Below are 13,037 nucleotides of genomic sequence, written 5' to 3' on the forward strand. Positions count from 1 at the left end.
CCCCCGGATAAAGCATGGCATTTCCGTTTACAAGTCACGTTTTTAAAATGTTGCGCTTCAGTTAACGAAGTAGCGTTTAAAGTTGTCCTACTGTATTTTTAATAACCTTCCATGCAAATCCTTCAGCCCAATATAAACCCATAGGAATCGAAATATTAACGATATTTACTGCTAAAAATAAATATCATAAGAATTGTTTTATGGCACATTAATCTCTATGAGGACCTCGTGGACTTCAAGCGGATGATATTTGATTGGACCTAAATACAAAGGTTAGAGGTGACGGTGAGGAGTTACACGTTTTAAACTGAAGCTCAAAGGATATTTGATCCATTATTCATCCACGCGTTTTAGGCGACATCTGCTGGCTCATTGCCTCAACCCTTAATTGGCTGCGTGTTGCCTCTTCAGGTCGAAGAGCACAACAGAAATGTGTGAAGGGAAACGGTGAAGAGCAGGAAGACGCAGGGCTGCAGCTCATATACACATCCTGATGAGTAACAGCAGGTTTAAATATAGAACTGTTGTGCTGGAAGACACACATGAGCTGTTCATTTATTTATTTATTCATTTATTTATTGTCTTAATCTTACAGTTATTCAGCTCATTTAACATTTTACCTGAAGGCTGCACGTGTGGGAGTAAAACTGCAACTTGTATTTTATCTAAAGCATTTCAAGACATGAAAAACATCCCATAATATCAAATAATCACAACAAAACAGACATGATGGAATAAAGTGTTTTGTTTTAGCATTTTTGCCATTTCTTTTTCTTTCCAAAACTTTATTGTACACAAGTTCAATTACAGAATTACATCTAACAACACAGAAACAAAAAGATGATCACAAGGACATTCACGATGCCACAGTTCATGTTTTCATGTTATAAACATATTATTTTTTATAACTTAAATGTCTAAATAGCTTTCTTCTTTTTAACATTACATGTGGAGGTGCTATATTGTTTTAGTTCAATAATAAAGTGCAGGAAAGTTGGCTGCGATTCTGTCTATTCTTATGAATATAGAAATAAATATACAGAATGTTATTTCTCATATTATCTTGACTTCAATACATAAAACATATTTATGTGAACATCCATCTTTATTTTTTATTTATGTATTTTCTTTATAAAGTTGGCTCCATCAAACCAAACGTTCTCGTGTACATGCAGAGAAAGAAAACTTGAGAAATAGTCCACAGAATATTTGGCATTGTCGTCATGTGTACGGACCAGCTGCAGCCGTCACGCGTCACAAGTGATTGATCGGATAATTGGCAGCACCTGTGACGCGCGCGGCCTCCGGGCATTAGTTGTTTTTAACTCTGTGTAGCGGCTGTATCACCAGAAAAAATTTACTTTTAACATGCTCGAGGCAAAATACCCTCCTTTGCTTTTATTTGTAGCCGCATTATTGATGACGAGCTGTCAGAGCAGTAAACATGCAGCCGAACAAGGTAGGAAATGATAATTGATTCACTCTGATGATGAATGGATGAAAGCCTCAGGCTGCTCTGTTGTGTGAAATCAAACTTATTGGATGTCTGTTTTGCTTAAAGAAAAAAAATAAAATAAAATCTTCCAGGTGCACAAAGTGGTGAAAAGTTTGCAACTGGCAAACTGGAAACATTGAATTTGGACTTTAACTCAACCAATATGACTCATTTCGTCTATGGAGTTGCTGCAAATGTTGCTGCTGCGCTGCTGTATGGAAGCAACTTCGTTCCCATTAAGAGAGTCGAGACAGGAGATGGTGAGCAAACAGCCCTTTATTAAATATTTAAAGATCCACAGGTGGTGTTGAGTGTGATGGCCTGTATGAGGACGTGTCTGTGTTGTATGAGGACGTGTCTGTGTTGTATGAGGACGTGTCTGTGTTGTATGAGGACGTGTCTGTGTTGTGTTCACAGGGATGTTTTTTCAGTGGGTGTCCTGTGCAGCCATATGGGTCACATCTATGATCGGAAATGTGATGCTTCAGTCGCCCAAATTCTACCCTTTTGTCATGCTCGGAGGTGTCATCTGGGCCACAGGTACTGTCTCATCATTCTTCATGTGGCATGGTGATGTTGGTACTGTCCACAGAGCACTACTTGGCCTCAAATCAAGACACTTTTTTGTTTGTGCCTGATCTCTTTAGCTGACTTGGGAACAGTGGTGACAAGTTAAAATATCAAGAACAAGTTCTGATCTGAGCCATCACTGCCACATTGGGTGGCTCCTTTTGTTCTGGTATTGTGGGCCAGTACAAAGAAAGTGGATAGTGTCTCACCTCCAGTCCCACATGGGTCGAGGTGCAGAACGAAAGCAACACACAAAGGGAACATAAATGTTTTAGCAAAGCGAGAGGCAAGTTTAGTTTTTCTCACAAACACGTTCTGTTGCCTGGCTGAAGTCCTTTTCAACATCTACTTCCTGTCCCTCATTTAAAAATCCTGAATCTATGATAATACAAATGTGTCATTTATTTTAATATGAAGTCAAAAGTTTGACTTCATCTTAGAGTTCACCTGCTTCACTGTAACGTCTGTTCTCACTGTGTGTGAACTATAAGCTTCGAGTTTCCACATCACACTGGTGTTTACTGAACATTGGAGCAGGATTGGCTTCCAGGCTGTCACAAATCATCCTCGTGGGCCGCCTCATCGTGTCAAACTCTGCACATAGATCATCCTACACAGTGAAACTCAAACGTTCAACAGAGGGAACAAGAAGAAAAACATATTTTTGAGCAGAGGGAGACTTTAAGGATCTAACTTTGTCACTTTTCTCCAGTTTGAAACATGGTTTTAATCAGCACAGTATGAAACTGGGACATTGCTGTCGTCAAATTTTCTCAAGATATTTGCATAAATCTTTGGATTTCGGGTTGACTTCAGGGAAAACCCAATCAAATTATATGCAAAACTGATTCTTCCAGAGTCTATTGCTTCCACATGTATCAAAACCTATAATATTGTAGACATTTTGAGCACACTAGCACTTTATCAGAAAAAAATGCATACTGTCACTGCTGACTCTGTTGTTGAAGAGTATAGACAGTCATTTGTCCCGAGCTTCACCAGGAAGGCAGAAACGCATGAGATTCACACTAACATGCACGTTGCTAACTTTTCCTCTCATTTCATCCACAGGAAATATAACAGTTGTTACCATTGTGAAAGCGATCGGCCTCGGACTTGGTAGTTTAATCTGGGCCGCCTCCAGTTTGTTGATCGGCTGGGCCAGTTCAAGGTGAGCCGGAGTCCCGTACGTTCCTCCACACAAAATAGAAAATGGGCCTAAATTTCCTTTTGTTTTGGGAGTTTTACAGATGAAGTTAACTGTAACTTCTGGGTGTCTGGTTTTTAAATTTGGTAATATGTTCAGTAGAAAGTGAATGTGGCTGTTTTCCACAGATTCGGCTGGTTTGGGATCACTGCTGAGGAGGTTCCCCGGCCGATATTAAATTATTGTGGAGCTGCTTTGTGTCTGCTCAGGTAAGCTGTAGATTTGGAAGTTAAGTCTCTTCTTGACACTTGAGTAGTTTAATAGCTGCTGTAAGAACAAAAGACACGATCAAAGACGTGTACTGCTGTCATTATGAGCTTGTGTTAGCTGACAGACGTGACCTTTTGTCTTTTGTCTTTTGTTCCAGTGGCCTGATCTTTTTCTTTGTGAGAACAAATGTGGATCTGCATCCTGACTGCGAATCGATACCATTACTTATCGACCGGGTGAGTGCATTGATCGGATGGTTTATTTTTCCCACCTCTTTTTCTAGAAGTCATTCCTGAGGTCACACTCGGAGCAAATTAAGATTTACCAATAGTCTCAAGGAAAATATGAAGGAACATCGATTTCCTGCCACCGTGCTGACTTTGTCTGGCACTTTGTTTTCTCATGATGTCAATGTTGTGAAAGATGACGTGAGTCCACATTAGGATGCTGTTCCTTTCTGCAGAGAATGAATTCAGGCAGCTACGGACCAGCTTCCTCAGAGCTGTGGATAGATGTCATCGGACCAAAGACCAGGCGTTTCACGTGAGCTCAACTCATTAGCAGTCAGTGAGCTGTGCACAGATTTTGTACATGCAAGCTAAAAGAAGGGAAGGTTTATGAAAAATTGATTTTGATAGAATTATCAATACAAATGTTCCTCAAGGACTGAACAAAGGCAAACTTAAATGTTTTAAATGAAGCCCGAGGCCTCAGTTCCTTTATCTACAGCTGCCGGCCAGAGTGGTTCATAAATTTAACCAGCCCAGTCTCCAGGATATAATGCTAGCAGCTACATTTCTGCAAATTACAGTCTCCAGGATATAATGCTAGCAGCTACATTTCTGCAAATTACAGATGCATCCAAGGTTGACCTGTGTAGCAAACATGGCACATCATGTTCACATTTAATGCCTATTTGCTGAGGTTGGTTGGGGAAGTAGGTGGTGTTATCACAGCCAGCAAGGCTGCCGAACGGCCGGCCACAGTTCAAGTCACACCACTGGATATTTTTAAAGACACCTGGAGATATTTTCATCTGTTTCTGTCGGGTCACAAGCTGGTGTTTTTGAAGGATACCTGCGGACATTTCCAGCCATTTTTGTGGCGCCAAAACCGGCTATTTTTCCAGAGAAGTTGGACCATCTTCGTCCTTGATCGTGGCGACTGTAACAGGTATTTTAAGCCAAACCGTGGCACAGAAAGAACCAGAGCATAAGCACAGCATTGTGGTGAGAGAGAAACAGAAACTTCAACCTAAACAAACACAAAGTGTGAACATAAAGAAACGTACTTGGCTAACATTTATTCTGGCGATTGGGTTAAATTTAACGCTATTTGTGTCCTGGCATGCGTTTGTTGTTTTTGAGGACACACACACAAAGCCTTCTCTTTAATCATACACCAGTTTAAACACTCAATGAACTGAAGTCGCAGAAATATTCCTCAAATGAAAAGAAAAAATAATGCTGTAAACATTGTGATAAAGTGATTATAGCGTCAGTAGTGTGAATAAAGCCCAGCCTCCATTATTTTACTTAAAATTGTTGCTGAAATAAATGGAAGTGTTGTTGAATAGGTGCACATAAACCAACGTACTGCACAGTCAATTCTGAGAATCCATTTTAATCAGCCTTTTATCCAACACTTAAATTAGTTTTTCAGATTCATCAGTATGTCAGCGGAGATATAAAACTCATCCGTCATTCACTTTCTGTCTCCTCATGTCTTCAGCGGCTGCCTGCTGGCTGTTGTGTGTGGTCTGCTGTACGGCTCCTCCTTTGTGCCCATCTTCTACATCAAGAGCCATTCATCGAACCATGAGAGCATGTACCACGGAGCCAGTCTCTACGGTATGGTTTCATGTTTAATAACTGCCTTCACTTTGTCGTAAGTATGATATGTAGATAATAGCTTAAAAGGTTCACAGTGGAATAAACATGAAACATCCTCTGAGGTTCAGCTCACTGTGGAGCCTCCAGAGCAGCAGGTTTAATATCCAGCTCCCTGTGAGACTCTCTGAAGTCACTGTCGGTGAGATAGCTTCAGGATTTGTTTGAGAATAAAATGTCTTGCTGCTCTTGTATATCACTTTAGCGCCACCTTTTAGTATTGACTTTATCAACTGAACTCTTAAAGTCAAGAGGAAGGCAATTTACTTTACCTTTTTTATTGCACACCTACAGGGGTAAACACAAATGATGTAAAACTTGTTTCAACCTCTTCACAGACCTGGACTATTTATTTGCACAGTGCTCGGGCATTTTTGTTGCAAGCACAGTTTACTTTGCCATCTACTGTGCTGCCAAGAAGAACAGGCCCAGGGTCTACTCCAGAGCCATCCTACCAGGTAACACACAGTTTAGAGGACGGTTGTTTTGAAGTTAGCTGAAATTTTCAATGGTATCCAGTTCAAGATGCCTCCGTGTGAATTTTGTAGTTATTTTACTGTACAGTTTTTGAAAGCAAAAGGGTAATTTCAGTATTTTAAAACGTAGGCCCGGCTGTATATTTTGGTGTGTTAATGATTCAGTGTTTTGGCATCTGTCCAGTAGAGTGATTTATATCTGCACACACAAGCTGCTGCCTCAAAATTGGCATCAGGTCTTTTCAGCATGTTGAGCTCAGACGGGGAGTCAAAAACCAGGGGTCCCGGCTACAGTATGACACCATTTTCCACCCGCTGAGTTATTAAACCACCGCGCTGTCATGCATAAGGAGCCACCAGTGTGTCTAATAATAGTTCCAGATCCAGAAGACGGGAAGAATCGGCGGAAATGCAGCAGCTTCCTTTGACGAGCTTGTGCATGTGCAAACGCATTCACTCAGAGGATGTTTGGATGTGTTGATTCAGGAAGAGATGCTGAGAGCGAACATGTCCACTCTGGCTCAAAGCCTGGCATGCAGTGTGAGCGAGTGAGCGTTGATCTGTTCGTTGGGTCTACAGCTTGGTGGGTGGGCGACAGAGTGGACCATAATTGGACGGCACCACAGGGGGCTTTGACCACAGTGTCCACACTTTTGTAGTTACTCAGAAGATTAAAATGAGAAACTCTGTGCTTGTATCTTCAAGTTATGACCCGAGTTACCAACTCCTGAAGCTGTTTAATTGTGTGTATACACATTAATAGATGCCTACATTACTTCCTGGCATCTCTTCCCATTTGTTTGTCTACTTGAACGCACCTCATGAATTGTTTTCCTGCCGTCTGTTTGACTTAACTCACGTCTCTTGTTCTTCAGGTCTGCTGTCAGGAACGATGTGGTCGCTGGCCACGTACTGCTGGTGCCTGGCCAGTAACTACCTGAGCCCAGTCATTTCCTTTCCTCTTGTCAGTGCAGTGAGTACATCATGTTGACAGCTGAGCAGGCTGGGAAAGGGTGGCTGTTACCACCACAAATCAAATGTTGTGTTTTTCACAGATTTCAGTTCTTTTAAATGTCTCTGCGTCTCTGTGTCATCAGATTAGAAACAATCCGGTTTTTGAATCTAGCCATGCATGATTTAATCTGTTTTATTCCATTTTATTGAACGGCGTGATGCTACCGAAAAGCTTTTGAACATTGTATTTTTGGTCTGATGGTGTAGCAAAAACCCAAAGAAATAAAGCCATTAGTTTGCAATATTAGTTTTCACTGGAAAAATGCTGGTCGAGGGGAAATGTAATGTCAGTTTAGCCAGTCGTGGTTGAGATGTTCTTGCCCCAGACTTGGTGATGGATGAACCTGCTGTTCTCGGGCAAAATGATTGCCTTCCTGCATCTCATACTATTACGTTAACATTAATCCTTCATCGTAAAAACTTGTCAGAACATAGTTTTGTTCAGACTGTAAGTCACCGACTGCCTCGAGGATGTGTGTGATTATTAAAACGTCTCCTTTTTAAAAGACGTACAAGATTCCACAAAGTGACAACAGATTTAAAGGTAATGAACTGAACTGTTGGTGTGTTTCCTCTCTGTAGGGATACGGACTGGTTGCAGCACTGTTGGGGTCCTTGCTGTTCAAAGAGGTCAAGGTAAAGATCACAGCACTGATCAATAATCCAGATACGACTCTATTACATGCAGTACACACCTAGGAACCGTTTACCTGGGAGAATGTGACTTCCATATGAAGGTTCAGACCTTCATTTTGAATTAAAATGTTTTTTAACGGTTAAATTCCACTGCTGATATTAGACAATTTGTTTCCCCTCAGGGGTTATCCAACTGCTTCGTCCTCTTCTTGGCATCCTGTGTCGTGCTGACCGGCTCCTTGCTGACCGCCATCTCAAAGCTGTAGTAACACAGAAAAACATCTGCTGATGGTCATATTTCATGCACACACATTTTCTCCAGTTCTCCATATGACCTAGAAAAATGTCCCAGGTTTTAAAAAGCTCTTTGAACCTCGTTAAAATAAATCCTGATTGTTAGTTAAAAAGTCATTTTGAAACAGCAGGTTTATTCTGAGCTGACATTTGGTGGCAGTGTCCTACAGAACGACCCTCCTGCTTTCTGCTTGCTTCAAAGGGGAAGTTTGCTGTTGAAAATGTATTTATAAAAAAAATGTATTGTTTAAAAAAATTATAATTTGTCACCTGTGCTTTGTTCAGTTGCTGCTAATATAACGCACACGTTTAACACATCACACACAAGCTAATCAGAAGGACTGTCACTAAAATGCTGCACACATCCGTCTGTTTACGACAGGGTGGTTGTTTGTCACCGTTTTGCTTTTGGACAGTGTGTCAAAAATGTTTGACTTTTTATTCTTAATATCACATCTCCCTTTCAAAACATCAATCATACTGACACATAACTGTGTGTTTTCTTTCATATTTTTGTAAACACTGGTTATTTTCTCACAGTTCTTGTCCACATGCCTGTCTTCTTCCTCACTTTGTGTTGTGGCATGAAAGCAATGTGCTCTGGTTGAGTTGGATGGTGCATGTGGGGAAAAAATAAAGGAGAAAAAAGTTCACAAGAGTTTCCTTTCTGAATATAGATAGATCATGTAGGAGGTTGAGAAAATTCGAACATCTCTAAAAATGTCCTTCATAATGAGCACTTTGGATAAGAAAGGTCACTGAGAAGACAAATTCAGTCATTGTATTTTTTTAGTAAGGTGTATGAAAGGTTTTGCAGCACCATGTGAGAAAGTGCCCTTTTTATAGACGAGATTTTTTTTTTTTTTTTTTTTTTTTTTCTGGCATTTATGCTTCAGCAGACAGGTCACAGTGAAAAGAGACAGACATTATAGAAATGAGATGACACAGGATTCCGGGATAAGACAGGTTTTCACTTAAGGAGACGACATTTGGCTGGAAGATTTTACCCAAACATTACGCCCTCGCTCATCTTTCTCATTTTCAGTCTTTTTTTTTAAATACATTTCAGATCTGCTCTTCTGTGGCTCAACGGCAGCAGATAAAATGTCACTGCTGGTGTGACTGGGCCCAAAGAGAGAAGTGTTTGATTCAGGATGCCCTGAAACTGCCTGAATCCAAGGCTCTTTTTTTTCTTTTGATTTGTTTATTTGTTGACTTTTTGTACGACTCCACTAATCGGACCCGCTGTAGATGTTTTGTACACATTTCCACAAAGTTCAGAATGACGGCGTTATTCAGTGACACCGTGAGATCTTGACTGACTCCCCTACACACATGTATTCAGGCCAGTGTTGGACAACCCACTTTCAAATGGTTACTAGTTACCTTTATTTTAAAGTAATAAATTACGTTTACAATCTTACTGTCTGCATAGAGTAATATATGACTTATTACAACTCTTTTTGGTTACTTTGAGCAAAATGCCCAAATAACCTATATAGAAGAATTAAATAGCCTAGATCTGAGAGAGGAATAAATATTTTTAATTGTAGGCTCAGTCATATGAACCACAATAGACCTATAGCTTCTATAATGTAGCCTATAATGACATGACAAGACAAAAAATCTCTTTGCATGCCTTTTTATTTCAGTCCACAGAACAAGGACTGCATGGTGTGATTCAAGAATGTAAATTAAAGCACGCTCAGAGGATTAATTATGCTTCATCATCAGGCTCATTTCAGTCACACAGACTTAACAGAGAACTTAAAGGCTCGGCTGTGTTGAACACAGACTTTATTAATACGGTCATGTTGGTGTGGATGGATTCTTAAAAAAACAAACGCTTCACTTCTGTCGGTTAGACGGATTGTAACGTGTTACATGACATAACTTATTAGTGACGTGTAATATTTCTGTTACCGCTAAAAGAAATATATTACTGTAAGACGTTTCTTTTGTAACATGTTACAACCCAACACTGACTAGGGCATACATAGAAACTCTAATGGGGGACAGATGATTGAACAACACCTGTGTTGTGACATAATTACATGGAACAGGGAGATGTAATGCAACATCGGGCTGAACGGGATCAATAACAGCTTTAAAATCAGATTTTCAATGAGCACAGAGAAGTTTACACTCTCAGCAGATGAATGTGGACGTGTTTTGAACAAACTTGTCTGCACAACATGCATTTTTAATTTGAAATTCACTGTTCAAGCAGAGAGAGCGATCTAATCATCTTCAGTAAAACTGTTTATCATTTGTGAACCATTATTGTGTGACACTGATTTAAATTTATTGGACTTTAATATCCAGTTTACGCTTGTTTTCACACAGCGACCATGTTAGAACTTGACAGACAGCTGTGCTCTGAGCCCTTGGAACTGCTCTGATACAAGGCTCAGCTAATCAAGTGCTAACTAAAAGCAACAGCCGCCTCGACGCAAATTTGTTTTTAGCACACGCATTGATGTGAGTTTGCAAGTTCAGAGATGTGCAGCGTCCTGATATGAAAGTCTTTGCAGAGTTCTGAGCTGTTATCCCCAATTCCATCCATCAAAGTTAATCCAGAATCCAAATGAACTCATTAATTATTCTTAGCAGCTTGTGTAATTCATCGCAGGACATACGTAATCTCCAGAATTGTGTGGCTAACTTGACTATCCTCCACTGATTCAGTGCTAAATTGAAATTTGCAAGTAAAGTGAAAAGGCAAGACATGAAGTGGGAAATTGGACTTCACTTTGAAATCTAATTAAACAAATTTAACTGGCATTTCCAACTCTGGTTCCACTCTTCTCCAACACGATTGAGGATCAATATATATGAGGGCAGGTAATTTGCTCACCACGTGTGATGGTTTCTGGGAGACTGAGCACAAACAGCTTGTAACTTTAAAGCTGAATTCTGCTCCTTCTACAGAGCCAGGACATGGAAATGAAAGAAGCCGTGGTTGAAACTGGGGCAGTGTTCGCCACGCTCCGTGACGTCTCAGTGAAGAGGTTTAGGTTGAAAAGAAAATGTGTTATAATGGTGTTCTGCTCTTAAACAGGATTATCTCACCCAGAGAATCCTCTCCCTTTATTCATGTAAATCTGGGCTACACACAGAGGCAGTAAAATGCTTTGTCAGCTTGTTAAGGCCTCTTCTTTTCCACACAGACAATTAGCGTTCGCAGTGTATGTACGCATGATGTAACAAACGAGAGGCTCCTAAATTAGGCAGCGTACAGTAAAGGTCTGTTAACAAGGAACAAACAAGAACACAGCAGCTTTGATGTTTTAAAGGAACTTTTAAAAAAAAATCATACTTGCAAAACTGCTCTGCCTTCACTTACTGCACTCTGTACTAAAACCTTTTGTAAACACGTATTTATCCACTGTTATTAAAAATATAACATGTGCATTTTGTTATGTTTTTTGTTAAATTGCATACTCACATTATTACAGATGCGTCCAACTGTTCAAACCCACCGTGACACCGGGAGTTTATTAAAGGTAGCAGTGAGTTTTATTTGATCGCCTGTCGCTGTATCAGGAGAGAATCAGAGAACGAGGAGGGAAGTGAATTAAACATGAACATATATGCCTGAGTCACATCAGAAATGACTTACCGTGGGTTTAAATTGGATTAGTTTTTTTTGTTTATTTTAAATGTAATTAAATCTGCTGAAGATTAAAATATAAAGGCCCACTACCATTCCCACTGACAACCATGTCGATGGCATTTGCGTTACGACCGGACATTTGCAATTTGCAGTCGTCAGCTGTGGTGATTTCTCTTGTGTTACTGTGGCAGTCCTGGTATTATCACAACGCCATTTTGCAGTTTATCTGATGGAGATAGCAATCGATGATCCTACCCTGCCAGTCTGCACTGATATTAGAGGAGGGGACCAGCGGCTGCAAGTTAAATTTCAGGTGTCATATGTCATCAAAGGTGCAAATTCAACATTGAAATCTGTCAAAAAGCAGGACTTCCATGCACGAATAAATAGCAATGTAACTTTAGCTAGACAGCTAGTTAGCGACGGAGACATCAGCAAACTGGTTGTGATTGTTTCATGCTTGTTATAAAGAAAAAGACTAATGCAACAGAACCACAGAGTTCTCATAACCCTCGGTTTATGCAAAACGTAAGGGTAGGGCTAAGTGGTAGGGGCAAGGGGTGTGTTGGCCACAGTTAAATTTATTAAAGGAACAATTTCACATTTGCAAAATAAGCTTCTGTGTTTTCCTGCTGTGGGATAAAGAGATCGATATTATTTCCTATAAGAAGCTACAGTCAGTGTTGGAAACACCTGATTCTGTGGAAAGGTAACCTACCAGCACCCCTAAGGCTCACTCATTAAAATGTTATATCTTGTTTGTTCAATCTGCACAAAACCAAAGTGTGAAACAACACAGTGTTTTACTGAGGGTCATGTGACAGGTTGTTATTTTGCTGGGTTACCACCAAGTAAGTAGGGGAAACTACAGTAAGCGCTTTTACACTAGCAACTTACTGAACGAGCTTTAAAGGTGCTGTTTGGAGTTTGATTTCTTTACCTTTGGATTGAACCAGGCCAGCTGTCTCTCCTCTTTCCTGTGTTGATGTTTGGCTAAGCTAACAGGCTGCTGGCTAACTTTATATCTAACAGAGATCAGTCCTCTCATCTTCTCATCAGGAGGAGAATAAGCATATCTCCCTAAAATGTTTAAACATAAAACATTCTTACTGACTTTATGAGGTTCATTTTTCCTCTTGATTTTATTTGAATTAAATTATCTCTATTCAAATAAATCCTGGGGACATAAGAAAGAACCCAATTAATACCTTCATGTGTGGTTCTACTTAATCTTGTGGCATTTTCTCCCTTAGAGTCTTATTATCTTGACATTACATTAGTCAACCAAATGGTGTTAAGCTTTGCACCAGTGGTCATCATTCTTCTACAAAGTACTAATTAAATCCAGTCTACCTCATGTTCAGGTTGGGTATCTATCATTTCTACATGCCCAACAGAAGTACGAGAAGGAGTTCGAGGATGGCACTGTGGTCTAGGTCTGAGTAATTCCTGCACTTCTGCAGGACACTGGTAAAGGGTGGATAAACAACCTGATATAAAGTAAGTGAGCTGTTCTCTTTGCGTTCACAGAAGCTGAACACAAATGAGGAGAACCTGGAGGAGGGGCCTTGGTCAGATAATTAGCTGAGGCAAGATCCTGAAGAGTGACAGCTGGTGGACAGGTGTCCAA

The 13,037-nt window shown here is 40.2% G+C and overlaps 1 protein-coding gene across 1 annotated transcript; it reads left to right on the forward strand.

Annotated features, from left to right (window-relative positions):
• Nucleotides 1–1,273: 1,273 nt before the first annotated feature.
• Nucleotides 1,274–8,447, forward strand: tmem144b (transmembrane protein 144b). Its single transcript, XM_073487295.1, has 12 exons — nucleotides 1,274–1,459; nucleotides 1,588–1,755; nucleotides 1,913–2,035; nucleotides 3,137–3,236; nucleotides 3,401–3,481; nucleotides 3,640–3,718; nucleotides 3,946–4,025; nucleotides 5,214–5,332; nucleotides 5,710–5,829; nucleotides 6,723–6,820; nucleotides 7,444–7,497; nucleotides 7,680–8,447. The coding sequence occupies exons 1-12, from the start codon at nucleotides 1,369–1,371 to the stop codon at nucleotides 7,761–7,763; spliced, it is 1,197 nt and encodes a 398-aa protein (XP_073343396.1). The 5' UTR covers nucleotides 1,274–1,368; the 3' UTR covers nucleotides 7,764–8,447.
• The last annotated feature ends 4,590 nt before the right edge of the window (nucleotides 8,448–13,037 follow it).

This window comes from Pagrus major, chromosome 18 (genome assembly GCF_040436345.1).
Source record: "Pagrus major chromosome 18, Pma_NU_1.0".
Lineage (NCBI taxonomy): Eukaryota > Metazoa > Chordata > Actinopteri > Spariformes > Sparidae > Pagrus > Pagrus major.

What these genes read in the sequence shown, in the direction of transcription:
- tmem144b (XM_073487295.1), top strand. Translation starts at nt 1,369, where the DNA reads ATGCTCGAGGCAAAATACCCTCCTTTGCTTTTATTTGTAGCCGCATTA. An exon ending in ATCGGCTGGGCCAGTTCAAG is followed by an intron (nt 3,237 to 3,400) that starts GTGAGCCGGAGT and finishes TGTTTTCCACAG; the next exon opens with ATTCGGCTGGTTTGGGATCA. An exon ending in TGCTGTTCAAAGAGGTCAAG is followed by an intron (nt 7,498 to 7,679) that starts GTAAAGATCACA and finishes GTTTCCCCTCAG; the next exon opens with GGGTTATCCAACTGCTTCGT.